The following is a 15619-nucleotide window of genomic DNA, read 5'->3' as shown; positions in this document are numbered from 1 at the left end:
CACAATCCACATCCATCATATTTTTCCTTCATTCCCAATCCTTCAGATTTTTCCTTGCACTCTACATCCTTCAGATTTTTCACTGCAATCCCAGTCCTTCATATTTTGTACCACAGTCCCAATCCTTCACATCCTTCACCACAACCCTAATCCTTCAAAGTTTTGCCACAATCCTAACCCTTCACATTTTTCACTGAAATCCAAATCCTTCATATTTTCACTTGAATCCAAATTCTCCATGTTTTTCACTGCAATCCCATTCCTTTACATTTCTCACTACAATCCAAATCTTTCCTATTTTTCCCTGCAATCCCCACCCTTCACATTTTTCACTGCAATCCCAATCCTTCACATTTCCCTTGCAATCCAAATCCATCACATTTTTCACCACAATCCCAACCTTCATATTTTCACTCCAATCCAAATCCTTCATATTTTTTTCCTGCCATCCCAATCCTTCACAGTTTTCCCTGCAATTCCAGTCCTTCACATCCCTCACCAAAATCCCAATTATCCATATTTTTCCCTGCAATCCCAACCCTTCTGACCATAAAAACTCCGTGAATCCTCAGCATCCACCATCAAAATTGGGATTCTCAAGGAGCCAAACATTTCTTGGGAACAACAGATATTTTAAGGCATTCCTAAAGGACCAAAGGCAGAATTCCAAGGATTTACTCACAGTACACGTCCACTCGGATTGATTTGATGGCCGGGGAGCCCAGGCCGTTCTCAGCCTTGCAGTAGTAGCGGCCTCCCTGGTGTCTCTGGATGTTGGAAATCCTCAGGGTTTCGTTGAAGACACTGGAATCTTGGAATCTGTCAGAGGCACTTCCTGCTGTTTTGGTCCACCTGATCTGAGCAAGCACCAAAAACCAGGATTACCTTTAGGTCTGGGAAATGGGTGGAGTCTAAAACTCAGCACCAATATCCAGGATAACTTTAGGTCTTGAAAACAAGCACAGTCTGAAACTTCACACCAAAATCCAGGATAACTTTAGGTCTGGAAAATGGGCACAGTCTAAACCTCGGCACAAATATCCAGGATAACTTTAGGTCTTAAAAATGGGCAGAGTCTAAAACTCGGATCCAAAACCTGGGATAAATTTAAGTCTGGAAAATGGGCACAGTCTAAAACTCAGAACCAAAACCCAGGATTGATTACTTTAGGTCTGAAAGATGGGCAGAGTCTAAAACTCAGTACCAATATCCAGGATAACTTTAAGTCTGGAAAATTGGCACAGTCTAAAACTGGCACCAAACCACAGGACTTGTGTGGGTGGCACCAGGATTTCACCTTGGATGACTCAGGGAAATTCCCAAGACACTCAACAGCTCACGGGAACGTACACTTCTTCCAAGAGTCCCTGAGGAATTGCATTTCATGGGATGGTTTGAGTTGGAGGAGTTTAAAGATCCTGTTCCAGGCCCTGCCATGGCAGGAACACCTCCCACTATCCCACATTGCTCCAAGCCCTGAATATTCCCAGAGATTTCTGATCTGTGAGATTTGAGGCTGCCTGTGCTGGGTCTGGGAGGAGGAATGAATTCATATTTCCATTTTTTTTTTTTTTCTGATGATTTTCTTATTTTTGTAATCACAGAACCACGGAATAGCTTGGGTGGGAAGGGACCTTAAATCCCATCCAATTCCAAACCAGGGACACTTCCCACCGTGCCAGGGTGCTCCAAGCCCCAGTTCTCTAGGAGAGCTGGAAAGGGGCTTGGGACAGGGGATGGAAGGACAGGACACAGGGAATGGCTTTAAGTTGGAAAAGGGGAGATTTAGAATGGATAGTGGGAAGAAATTCCTGGCTGGGAGGGTGGGGAGTGGCTGGGATGGAATTCCCAGAGCAGCTGTGGCTGCCCCTGGATGAGTGTCCAAGGCCAGGTTGGACACTGGGGCTGGAGCAGCCTGGGACAGTGGGAGGTGGAATGGGATAGGGGCTGCAATGGGATGGGATTTAAGGTCCCTTCCAACCCAAACCATTCCAGGATTCTGTGATACCACGAACACAGAGAATGGCCTCCCACTTCCAGAGGATAAATTGTCTTTATGGGCCAACTCATGTCCTTGGGATTGCACATCCCAACACTTCCTTTTTTCCAGGGAAACATTTTTTTCCTGATCCAAGGAAAAGCCGGCAGTGACAGGAGCTGTGAACAGGCAGGACATGAGCATCCAGATTCCGTGCCAAGGATCCCAAGGAAATTGCTGTTTTCTGGCTTGGATGTTGTAACACATTGGGAAAAGGAGATTTCCTTTTCTTTTCCAGCAGAGGAAAACTCTGGGAAATTATGGAAAAAATCAGCAGCAAACCCACAAAGCTACAACTCCTATGGAAAATTTTCAGTGTTTTTTTTTTTGCTTTATTCCCAAAGATTCCACAGTAATCCTGAAACTAGAATCTGGGGATGCCTCCAAAAATACATAAAATAAATTAAATTAAATCAAGTTTTTAAATCCATTCCTTCCCATTTCAATTCAGATTTTACACAATGGCATCCAAACTCTGGAAAATCAGGCAGATATCTAAGATGTCTAAATCACAACAATTTGGGATTTGGCTTTGGAATTGCAGAGGAAACTTTCCTTACACTTCAAGGCTGAAAATCCAAATATTACTGGAAAAAATAAAGGGACTTTAAGGAATTGCTGAATAATTTAAAAGGGTTTTAATGAGTGGATCCTGAGGGGAAAAAAATGTTTAATTCTTAGGTAAATTGGTAAAACTTTGGTTAAAAACCAGTTAAAAATAATAAATTGATAAAATTCCTTTATCTGGCTTAGTTTGATCAGGATTTTTTTTTTAATGGAAAAGCAGGATTTAGGGAAATACCCACAAATTCTTTCCCAAAAAACCTTGGAATAACCTGGCCAATGATTAATTGCAGCAATTAATCTTCAATTAATTTGGATTGCTTTGATTCTAATGTTGTTCCTTAGGATTTTCAGATGCTTCCCTGCTTCCAAAAATTAACACTTTAATCCTGAATAATCTATAAACATTTTTTCTATCAATATCCCACTGAAGAATGATGGATTTTTCTATCCTGCACAGCTGGAAATGCCCTTTTCAGGATTAATTGGAGCTGAGGTCAGGAATTTCACTGTGGTTTTTTCAGGATTTTTTTGAACCTTCCTGGTGGGAAATTCTGGACTGGCACCTACCTAAATTATCCCAGGAATTTGACGAAATTATCTGAACAGCTCCCAATTTTGGATTTTTTTTTTAATTCTCCCTGTTTTTTTATTCAGCAATTTTAATTACATTTTCTAAAATTCACCTTCACAATAAAGATTAATAAATAATAAATTATTTTAGGGCACAAATAAGCAGACAAATCTCCATAGGAATTCCTAATTATTCCTTTTTATAGAGGCTTTCCAATGCTGGAATCCCATTTCAAACTCCTGGAATCACAAACACATCCTCATAACTTCAATGCCTGGGAATTCCCTGGAATTCTTTAAAGGCAAATAAATACAACACATTTTGTCATTTTGAGCTTCTAAACCAGCACAAAATCAAGCCTGGGGATGAGAACTCCATAAAATCCAAATCCAGACTCTTATTTCCCTTGTGGACCTGTCTAAATCCTATTTTTTTTTCCCAGGGACAGAAGAAGTTGCTGTTGTTGCCATCCAGGCTCAGGAATTGATCAAATCCTCACAGTTTAGGGGAAAAAAAGGCTGAGGTTTAATTAAACCCACAGGACTTAGGAGCCGTTCCAGATGAAAGAGCTGGAAACCAGCAAGGATGGGCACTGGGAAAGCTGGAAAGAAGGGAATTGGATCCAAGGATGAGGCAGTTCCAGGAATTCTGTGCAGGACTTACCTCCCAGAAGCCAAAATTGCTCAAAAATGCACTTCTGCTAGGGAAACAGGATAATTGGGAATGTTCCTCTGGAGAAGAGAAGGCTCCAGGCAGAGCTCAGAGCCCCTGGCAGGGCCTGAAGGGGCTCCAGGAGAGCTGCAGAGGGACTGGGGACAAGGCATGGAGGGACAGGAGCCAGGGAATGGCTCCCAGTGCCAGAGGGCAGGGATGGGTGGGAGATTGGGAACTGGGAATTGCTGGCTGGGCTGGAATTGCCAGAGCAGCTGTGGCTGGCCCTGGATCCCTGGCAGTGTCCAAGGCCAGGCTGGACACTGGGACACCCTGGGACAGTGGGAGCTGTCCCTGCCATGGCAGGGGTGGCTTGGAATAAGGTGGTTTTAACATCCCTTCCAACCCATTCCAGGATTCCATGGAAAGAACCAGGAATGGGGAGGTGATCCCGGTGCTCACCAGTGCTCCATGGTGAGCACTGCTGCTCCATGTCCCAGCCCTGCTCTTAATTCCCAGTGAACTAAAAAAAATCATTTTTGTTCCATAAACCAGAAAATAATTAGAGTAGGAATTTTCCATTCCCTCAAAGCTTCTACAATTCCCTTGGAATAAAATCCAAGGAAAGGGCCCCTCTCTGAAAGGTGTAACCTCAGGAAGATGTGGAATATCAAGGAAAGGTCTGAAAAAAACCCACAGAACTCATTAAAATAACAAAAATTTCCTCAGGGAAGCAAGGGATAGGCTCAGCAACGGCACAGTATTCCAGGAAGAATCAGGGAATAACCATTAATAGATTTAAAACACCCAGGAAGGAGCAGAAATCAATCATGGATCAATTCCCAATGTAAAAGGCAAAGTTAAAGAAGTAACAAAATGGATCAGGAATCACTTCCCGTTTGGATTCCCTCAGATCCAAATGTTGATGCAAAACATCTTCAACCCATGATACTTCATTAAATCAGAGTCAGCACTTCCAAAGGGTTTTCCTGGGAATGCTGGAAGTTTCAGGATGGACCCAGGGACTGGAAATCTCCTCAGCACCAGGATCAGCTCCATCAAACCATTCCCAGGTTTGGGATTTCCACCACCCAGCTGCCACCAATGCGTCACCCTCAGTGTCCAAAGGTGTAAATCCCATTTTTTCCCTAAAAATCATTGAGCATTCCAAGTTCTCCCAGGAATTTGACTGCCTGGACAACCTCTGGGGTCCCAGTTTACCTCAAGCTGTTGCCCTAACCCAGAGGTGATGCCTTCACCCACTTTGGGAATGGGATCTTTGGAGGATGGAGATCTTTGGAGCTGCTCCCTCCCATCCCAAGGAGGAGTGGGAAAGCAGGAGCCAGCAACCCCTGTTCCCAGAGGGATTTGTTTCCCTCAAGAGTGAAAAGGCATCAAAATGCGTTTGTGTCATTAAATTGGAACACTGCAGTCTAAACAGAGAGGAAAAAATGCCTAAAACGGATTTTTTTCCACTTCAAATTCATTCCTCAGAGCAGAATCGTGGTTCAAAGTGACAAAGCCGTGGTGAAACCCAGGCAGTTCAAATTGAGACTATTTTTTCCTCTTAAAACAACAATTTCAGTTGTTGTTTCTGCTTTTCCTTCTCGCCATCTCCACTCATTTTACTCCCCTTGAAGGAGTAAAAAACAGGAAAGCAGCTTCACAGAGCGTTCCCAAAATTCTGTCAGATATGACAATGACTCAACTGAGCTCCACACGAGGAAATGTTTCTTCTCTAATCTTTCAGCAGTAAAAATCTTGATGCCATTACCTGTCACAATCATTAGGGGAAGGATTTTGGGGCTGACATGAAGATTTGGGGCTGGGAAGTGTCATAAACAAAGGAACCCAAATAAAAACCCCAAACAAAAAGGCAAAACAAAACCAACCAAGTCCTTCTTCAAAAACCCCAAGCGGGTTTTCAGAAGATTCCTGTCCCTCATAATTTCACAGAATCATGAAGGCTGGAAAAGTCTCCCAAGATCATGAAGTCCAACATGGCACTGCCAAGGCCACCACTGCCCCATGTCTCCAAGTGCCACGTTCACAGGGATTTAAAATCCTTCCAGGCATGGGGACTCCACCTTGTACCTGTGCCAGGGGTGGACAACAAATTTAGGGAAGAAATTTTCCCAAATATCCAATCTAAACATCACAGAATCCCTGAGGTTGGAAAAGAGCTCCAGGATCATCAAGTCCCAGCTGTGCCCCATGCCCACCTTGTCCCCAGCCCAGATTCCCAGCTCCCTCAGGAATTCTCCAGCCCTTCCCAGCTCCCTCAGGAATTCTCCAGCCCTTCCCAGCCCTCTCAGGAATTCTCCAGCCCTTCCCAGCCCTGTTCCCTTCCCTGGACACTCTCCAGCCCCTCCATGTCCTTCCTGTCATGAATGACCCCAACTGACCCCAAGACTCAAGGTGGGGCCTCACCATTTCCAAGCTCAGTCTCCATAGTTTCACCCATCCCTAATTTTTTTCTCCATCAGACCCACACAACATTCCCACTCTCCTCCAAGGCAGATTCCACAGGAAGCCAGGCTGGTTTTTGGGAAGCCTCTTGTAGACCTGACTGAATCAGCTCAGTGGAGCTCCCCCAAGGCCGGGTTTAAGGGGCTCTGTTCCCACCACGTCATGCTCTGGAACATCACGGAAGTTATTGATTCCCTGCAGATCAAAATCAGCCTGTTTGATTAAACCTGTTCCCATTTTTAAAACTCCATAAAAAATCATCCAGAAAAGTCCTTGTCCAACAACAAAGTATTGTCCTTCAGACAGGACAGTGTCCTTCTTCCAACAGCAGAGGAAGAAATTCCAGGAAAATCCCTAAATATTGGGAGTTGATGCATCCCAGGTTATGTTCACATCAGAGTTTGCTGGTATTTCCAGAATATCTTGGAGAGACTGAAAATGAACCCCAACCTCATTTCCAGGAAATTTTCTGAATTGAATCCCAAATCTCAGTGATCCAAACCCTAAATAACAAAGAACCAAACCCTATGTTTCCCAGTGATCCTAACATTAAATTTCAATGAGCCAAACCCTAAATCTCCCAGAGATACAAACCCTAAATCCCTCAGTGATCCAAAACCTAAATCTCAAAGATCCAAACCCAAATCTCCCAGTGATCCAAACCCTAAATTTTCCAGTGATCGAAACCTTAAATCTCCCAGTGGTCCCAATCAGCTGTGCCATATTTTCCTCCCACAGGAACCCAATTCCTCCCACTGCTCTTGCTGATCCCAAAATGGGAGTGAGAGTCTGAGCTGCCACTGAGTTCAGCTGTCGTGATAAAGAAAGGAGCTGACATTTGATTTTGCTGGAAAAGTGAGAGAACAGGGGAGGGGGAGCAGAGAAAAATGGGAAAAGGATGGGAATCTCAATAAGAGGGATTTGGCATCTCAGCTTGGAAGGAAAGGCATCAACAGCAAAGGCCAGGCAGGAGGAGCAGTTGCTGAGAACGAGTCACAGATCCTGCAAAAAATCCCCGATTCCTTAAAAAATCAGATATTCCATATAAAATATTCCTTTGAAAATCAGGAATCAGAGTAACTGGCTGAACAAGAGTTATTTTTTTGGGATTTTTCCTAAAAACATCCCTTTTTCCTTCCAAATGACAAGGTCCTGATGGTCACAAAGTACTAAAAAATGTCATGACACAAAATTCTGGGATCTAAACACATTCCAAAAAGGATAATATTCCTTGGTGGCAATTTAATCCATCCATACCTTCTTATCCCAGTCATTGGATGCAACTTTTGCATCAGGCAATTCCAAAATATCAGCCTGAGCACATCCCACCTGCACACTCCAGGTGTTGAAGACAGGACAAAGAATATGTGGAATCAATCAGCATGGAAATTCCAAAGATTTTGACTCAATGATTCCACGTTTTTTGCTCTGTGAGCACTGATTTTCCTTTTTTTCCAGAGGATAAACTGGCAAAGTCTCCTCCAGGCAGGAAAACACCTCAAACAATATTAAAAAACACTGGAAAATGCTCAAATCTCTCCTTCCCCAAACCTGGCATGGCTTAAAAAGATCCCAGCAATTCCTTTGTTCTGGGAAAAGGAATTGGAAAGGTGTTGGCATCCCACTGGCTGAGATTCCAGCTCATTTCCAATTCCAGTAGAAGAAAAACTCGGCAAACTCCAGTAATCCCAAATAGCATCATTCATGTCTTGTGGAGCGCTCCTGGCACACCTTCCAACGACTCCCACGAGTGCCAAGGAACGGAATCTGGGAACGCTTCCCACATTTCAGGAGAATTGCAAGGAGATGTAAAGAAAAAAAAAAAAAAAGGCCTGGATCAGCTTGCAGCTAGGAATAAAACCAGGACTAAGGGCTGGGATTAAGGGTTTGGAAAGGCAGGGTTATGGGAATCAGCACAATGGGAAGCAACAATGGGAATTTCAAAGGGAAGGGAAGAGAGGTAAAAATCAGGGAATGTTTAAAACTGGACAAGACAGCGCTGGGAAAAGGGGACAGCCACTAACCCTAACTGCTTGAGGGACAGGAGGGACAGGACACAGGGAATGCTCCCACTGCCAGAGGGCAGGGATGGATGGGAGATTGGGAACTGGGAATTGCTGGCTGGGAGGGTGGGGAGGGGCTGGAATTCCCAGAGCAGCTGTGGCTGCCCCTGGATCCCTGGCAGTGCCCAAGGCCAGGTTGGGGCTTGGAGCAGCCTGAGACAGTGGGAGGTGTCCCTGCCCACAGAAGGGTCTGGAATGGGATGGGATTTGAGGTTCTCCCAACCCAAACCATTCCAAGATTCCACAACAGCTGGTGGCTCTTCCCAACAATACCATTCCAACCCAAATCACCCCAAGATGCATTTAAAGCCTCTTCTCAATTTCACCATTCCAGACCATCCATTCATGGAATGGTGTTTTGGGAACCCAACCGAAGCATTCCAAGATTCCACAGCACTTAGAGGCTCTTCCCAGCTACACCACTCCAACCCAAACCATTCCACCATCCCACAGCAGTTGAAGGCTCTTCCCAACTGCACCATTCCAAGATTCCATAGCACTCAAAGTCTCTTTCCAACTACACCATCCCCTGATTTCTGAACAGCCGAAGGCTTTTCCCAACACCATCATTCCAACCCAAACCATTCCATGATTCTGTAGAAGTTGAAGGCTCCTCCCACTACACCATTCCACGATTCCACAACAGTTGAAAGGTTTTCCCAGCACTATCATTCCAACCCAAACCACTCCAATTCCACACATGGGAATGTTTCCTGGATTCCCCAAACTTGCAGGATTATTTCTCTTTTGTTATAATTCCACTTTCTTTGGCTCTGGTGCAAATCCCCTGGATTTTGCCAGCGCTTTCTCCTTAACGATGTATTTACCTAATTAGCATAATTGTCTGCAATTATGTAATTAGCGTTCATATGTGTAATCATTGGAACATGTAATTAGCCCTAATTACACCATTAAAGCCTGCGAGTCAGAAATATCTTTATCATTTTGATTGACAGGCATATGGGAAGGGGGGGAAGAAAAAAAATCCCACTTGTTATTTTTATCTCCTTGAATCACGAAATCTGCAGGAGGATCCAGGATTCAGCCCAGAATGGCACCGGAATTATTTAAAAATTTGATATTATTGATCAAAATTATATCGAGGTTATTCCATTGGAAGAGGAGGAGAAAAACTACGCGAAAATAAGGAAAATTCATTAAAGTGCAGCAAGATTTTTCTGGAAAGATAAATTAGGAATTGTTTTGAAGTATTTAATTTTTTGTGTCTAATATCCTACTATGAAAATTAAGGAAAGGGTCCCCAAATGCAGCAGAATTTTTCTGGAAAAAGAACTTAATTATCAAAAATAAGGAGGAAAATTCAGGAAAGAGGCACCACGTACAGCAAGATTTCTCCGTAAAAAGAAATTAAGAATTATCTGGAAATATTTAATTTTTAATTCTACTATTAACTGGATTTGAGGAAGAAAAATAATACAGGAAAAGAGAAAACAGAGAACAGCAGTGAGATTTTTCTGTAAAGAAATATGGAATTATCTGGAAATATTTAATTTTTAATTCCAATATCACTGGATTTTAGGAAGAAAAATAATATAGAAAAAAGGAATAACCCTACAGAAATTGTTCTATGGAGATGCTGTTGCATCCCAAAAAAGTATTTTAAAACTCCTTGGATTTTTAGCCACTCTGAGAAAACCAGATTTAGTTGAAAACTCAATATTTAGGTTCAGTTTGTTTTATTTTAACATCTGTGCTGGGCCTGTAGGACAGCACTAGAACAAACATCTGGCACAGAATAATTTAATTGGGACAGCAAAAATCGGGATTAAAAAAAATTAAATATTATCCCTTTACTTTTAAATATTACTTTTAAATATTGATCCCAATTAAATATTTGAATTTATTTCAAGTTCAACTCCTGCTCTTTTAACACAGGGTTCTTGGTTTTTTAGAAGTTTCTACTAAAATGCCAAAAATATTAAAACAAATTAAAAATCAAGTGGCTGAACTGCCCAAACATTTGGGAGGAGTAGAGGGGAAGCTTTAAAGGTAATATTTGGGCATAAATCTTAGTTGGGAATATAAATATTCCTGGATAAAGATTTTCCAGCCTGATGAACTCCATTGCAGCAGCCAAGTGTTCAGGTGAAAGACAGCAAAATCCACCTGGAGCTTCCCAAACCATTCCCAGCTGCCAGAGGAGGGAGGAGAGCTCAATCCAGGAGAAAACGTTATCCATAGAAACGTCAGCATGGAGATTAAAACATCCCAGAAGGACCTGAGGGGTCGTTCTCCCATCCCAGCAGGAAAATCCCAATTTGTTCCAATCCTCACCACCAGACACCTCAGCTGGGTGAGGGTTTGGGAGCAGAATTTTTTCCCTCAAAATATAAAAGCAACAAACTCCTGAGAAATCCCAATTTGTTCCAATCCTCACCACCAGACACTTCATCTGGGTGGGTTTTGGGAGCAGAATTTTTTCCCTCAAAATTTAAAAGCAACAAACTCCTGATCTTTAGGAATTCATAGGATCACAGAATCTTGAAATGGTTTGGGTTGGGAGGGATTTTAAGGATGATCCCAGTGCCACCCTGCCATGGCAGGGACACCTCCCACTGTCCCAGGGTGTCCCAGTGTCCAGCCTGGCCTTGGGCACTGCCAGGGATCCAGGGGCAGCCACAGCTGCTCTGGCAATTCCAGCCCAGCCAGCAATTCCCAGTTCCCAATCTCCCACCCATCCCTGCCCTCTGGCACTGGGAGCCATTCCCTGGCTCCTGTCCCTCCATGCCTTGTCCCCAGTCCCTCTGCAGCTCTCCTGGAGCCCCTTCAGGCCCTGCCAGGGGCTCTGAGCTCTCCCTGGAGCCTTCTCCTCTCCAGGGAACATTCCCAGCTCTCCCAGCCTGGCTGCAGAAGGGCTCCAATGCTTGGAGCAGCTCTGTGCATTCCTCTGGATCATGCCAGCAGCTCCATGTCCTCCTGATGCTGGACCCAGAGGTGGAGGCAGCTCTGCAGGTGGGATTTCATGGACAACATGCCTTCCACAACAATGGGAACAATTCTTAACAATCCTCCAGAAAAAGCCTCCCAAGCGTTTCCTTGGGAGATCTCCCTCCAAAGCCACCGGCACCGGCTGATCTGCATCAGCTGCTGGTTTCCCTGGTTACCAAATTATCCGTGTACTCATCAAATCCTTTCCAGCCAGATCTCCCAGCTCTGCCTTTATTTCAGAACCACCCCCATCCCTGTACCAGCAGACCAGAATGTATTTCCACGTGCCCATGGAAAAGCAGCTCCTGGTGCGCTATCCCAGAGCCGCTGCTCCGGCCTTTCCTGAGCCCGTCACAAGCAGGGAAATAAAAGCTGACAGCACAAAGGGAAAGAAAACAAAACACTGCAGAGCTTTGGGAGGGGAGATAACAGATGGAAAATATTCAGAGGACAAGTGTCCATATTTCAGGAAAAGTGGAATTTTTTCTTGTTTTCCTTAAAATAATAGTGCTCTGTGGGCACTGGAAATTTCCTGTATGGGATTTCTGGCACATTTATGCTGGCCAAATGTCAAAATGAAACTGCTCTGGTGCCACTCCCGTGTTGATGTCATTCCCAGCCCCATGAAATCCCCTCCAGGCTCATCCCAATGATTGCTGGGGCTGTAACAAGTCTGGGCTCGATATTCCCAACAGAGGGAATGGGATTGAAACCCAAACTTCCCTTCCCTGATGCTGCTTTTTCTCTGGATTTAACCTCCTTGCATTGAACCTCTTTTTAGCTGGATTTGACCTCTTTCCCTCAGCACCTCCAAGCCCTTTTTAGGAACCTGCAAACACATTCTCTGTGGAGAGACAGCAGCCACCTGGAAACAGGAAAACTAGCAGGAACTGCTCAAATTATTCAGCATAAAACAACCGAGGAGTTAATTCCTTTTATCAGCTTGCAAACCATTGGAATCATGGAAGGGTTTGGGATGGAAGGGACATTAAAGATTATCCAGATGAGCTCAGAGGCACCAGTGGCTCATTGCCAAAGATCCAGGTGCAGCTCCAGGAGTCCCTTGTTCCGTGCTGTGGATGCTGTGATTCCTGCCCTGGATTTTTGGCACAATTCCTGCTCCTCCCTCCTGGCAGACAGAGCAGGGCAGGCTCGGAGCCCTGCAGAGCTCTGCAGAGGTGTGAATTCAGGTGCTGTGCTCGGGGGAGAAAACATCAAATAAACTCCTTCGAGCAGCACAAACATCATGTGAAGCCTCACCACAGATTGCTTTTCATGCCGGAGCAGGATGGAAACATTTTTTCCTTGCTAAACGGGAGCTTCATCGAGTCAAACATTTAGGAAAAGGTTTTTTTTCCAGCATAAAATCCAGGCTAATTTAGTCATGAGTCAGGCTGGGTTTTGTCAGGTGCTCAGTGAACATTTGTAAAGTCTTCCCGTGAACTGAGGAGTGTCAGATGGAATCAGCATCAATTTTCCTAACAAGGCTCCAATTACTGCTCCAAGGAGCTGCAGAGTGGGGTGGGAAAACAGCTGCTCCTGTGTGAGGGACCCCCACCCCCTTCCCTCGGCTGCATCAGCACTTGATAAGAATTCTTATCAATTAAAACCAAAAACGTGGCACCCACTGCCTCAAAGGAGCCTTTTATGTCTCACTCGCAGCTGATCAAAGAGAACAGAATGTGGGGTTTTTGTTGGGGGTTTTTTGGGAATGCTGCTTTTCCTGGTCTAATGGATGGAGTGCCAGGGAATGGGAATTTTTCCTTTCCAGGCATTAATAAGGAGAAGGCAGGATTCTGTTTTGCAGTGTCAGAGGCTCTACTAATCACAGGGAGTAATTAGGGAGATGCATTTGAAATAATTAAGGGGTTTTTATAACATGCCACAGTTAGCTGGGTCTGTTCATGGGGAGAGCTCGGTGCTTTCCAGGGAGTTTGTGAGTGACAGGATAATGGGGAATGGCTTTAAACTGACAGGGAATATGTCTAGATGGGATATTGGGAAGGAATTCCTGTCTGGGAGGGAGGTGAGGGGCTGGGATGGAATTCCCAGAGAAGCTGTGGCTGCCCCTGAATCGCTGGAATTGTCCAAGGCCAAGTTGGAGCAGCCTGGGACACTGGGAGTTCTCCCTGTCCATGGAATGGGGTAGCACTGGGTGGGATTTAAGTTCCTTCCCATCCAAACCATTCCATGATTCCATGAATTCCATATTTATACATAGATATATATTGATATATAAATATGAGCTTCAAGGCCCCTTCCAATCCAACCATTCCCTGCTCTGTGTCACTTGGGTCACCCCCTTTGGCCACCCCAATTCCCAGCAGGCAGGATGTGCTTTTCCAGGCCCACATCCCCCTGGAGCAGCATTTCCCTGGCTTTACTCCGGGCTCACAATCCCGGGAAGCCATCGGGATTTCCAGGCAGCTCCAAGGGGAGCAGCTCCTGCTGCCTCAGTGGCATCACCACAGCACCCAACTCCTACAAGTGGGAAGAAAACACAGCCAAACAGAGTCAGGGAGAAATTCCAGGGCTCCTAAAAGCAGATCCTCCCCTGCTTTGCTTCCCGGGAAAGCCACGGATCCATCACGTTCTTCACACCCCACCAGCACCGTGAGCACTCCTGGATTTTTCCGGGAGAAAAGGATGTGCTCCGACGGCCCTGCCTGGAAGAAGGGTGGCAGGAGGATGTGAGGAGGAGGTGGGATCTCGTTAAGATGTGTTGCAACCTCAAAACAGGAAAAAAAATCCCAGAGTGTGCAGCTTCCAGATGGTTGGAATGACGTGTGGCACTGGCAGCTGCTCCTTCCCGAGCCTCGGGAATGACAGGGGAGAAGAGTAGGGAGGCAGCACCTGGGAGAGGGAGGGACTGGTGGGAGGGCCAGAGGTCACCCTGCAGCACTGGGAGGGACTGGGGGAGGACTTGGACACTGTCCCCTGTCAGCTCCGCACCTTTTGCTGCTTGGAATGCGCCATTCCCACCAGGATAATGTCACCCAAGGTGGGACAGCACTTGGAGGTGAACCACTGGAAAAATCACAGCCAGGGGAAAGCAAACCCCAAGAAGAGGGAGGTTGGATTGACAAACAAGGTTCTTATAAACTCCTGGAATCCCTGAGATTGGAAAAGCCATCCAAGATTGAATCCCAGCACTCCCACGACCACCACTGATCCATGTCCCCAGGTGCCATATCCACAGGGATTTTAAATCCCTTCAGGGATGGCGACTCTGCCACTGCCCCAGGGCAACTTTTTCCGTTAAATTTTTCCTTATCTCCAATGTAAGCCTCCCCTGGCACAACTTGAGGCCATTTCCTGTTGTTACTTTGGAAAAAAAAACAACTTGGACACACCCTCCTGTCAGGGATTTCCCATTCTTCCTTCAGTGGAAAACCAGAAATATAAAAGTCCAGCCAATCCCTGCTCATCAGATGCTTCTTCCTCTGCTCCCTATGATCCAAACATTATTCCTCACTTTGGAAAATCAGTTTTTGTTTCCAAAGACTGGACCTGCCAGCACAGCTGAGAATTCCCAAGGAAAATCGGGAAAAAAACACATTCCTCAAGGCAGAGCAGGAGATGGTCACCAGTGGGGATAAAATGTCACCTCTTAGCTACTCAGTCCAGGAAATCCCTCATTTGTGTCCAGGGATAAGTGGCCTTTGGATATCCTGGCACATCCCTTTGGAGTTGGAAAGCAGGGACAGCCCAGGCCCTGCATCCTGGATAAAACCTGGAAAAGGGACAGATCCCCAGGGCGATCCTGCTCCAAACTTTGCAGGATTTTATCCAACAATCAAGTCAGCCTCTCCTGACAGGTGCAATTTATGGAAAAAAGGGCTGCATTCACCTCATCTGAGTGGGCATAAAGTGTTTTAAAAATTCCAGCCAGGAAAATTATTTCTATGGCAACTAATGGTGCGTTCCAAAGCAGGGTGTGAGAAGGTGGGAAATCGGCAATAACAAATACTAATCACATGTAACATCTCAAAATCACTCCATGAATAACAAGCCGACACTCAAGGATGTGTTGGGGTGCTCAGAGTCTTATATTTCATTAGGAGTGAGGTGAATTTTTGGGATTAACAGAGCCATTATTTTTAATTCTGCCTCTTTCTGATAATTCCCATATCCTTATATTATTCCTCCAAAAAACCTCATTGATGCTGAGAGGACTCCATGAAAAGTTTGAGGAGAAAATTTCCAGCAATTGGAAAGTGCAACCACCACTCTGAACACAGGAATTTCCCTGCCTGGAAATAACCCCAGGGAAAAATTTGGGGGCACGTGGTGGGAAAGGCAGCAAAGAGA

At 45.1% G+C, this 15619-nt stretch overlaps 1 protein-coding gene across 2 annotated transcripts in view; it reads right to left on the bottom strand.

Moving 5' to 3' along the window:
- The window catches only part of MDGA2 (MAM domain containing glycosylphosphatidylinositol anchor 2), a 185897-nt gene that overhangs the window by 110943 nt on the left and 59335 nt on the right, over positions 1-15619 (bottom strand). Inside the window, exon 3 of one of the 2 annotated variants that reach the window (XM_039698117.1) lies at positions 683-857. In XM_039698117.1, the coding sequence (XP_039554051.1) occupies positions 683-857 (175 nt within the window). The remainder of the gene's footprint in view (positions 1-682; positions 858-15619) is intronic. The other variant, XM_039698118.1, reaches the window with a different exon arrangement.

Source organism: Passer montanus, unplaced genomic scaffold (assembly GCF_014805655.1).
Source record: "Passer montanus isolate IOZ18808 unplaced genomic scaffold, ASM1480565v1 scaffold120, whole genome shotgun sequence".
Taxonomy (NCBI): Eukaryota; Metazoa; Chordata; class Aves; order Passeriformes; family Passeridae; genus Passer; species Passer montanus.
This window is presented reverse-complemented; position numbering and strand designations above follow the sequence as displayed.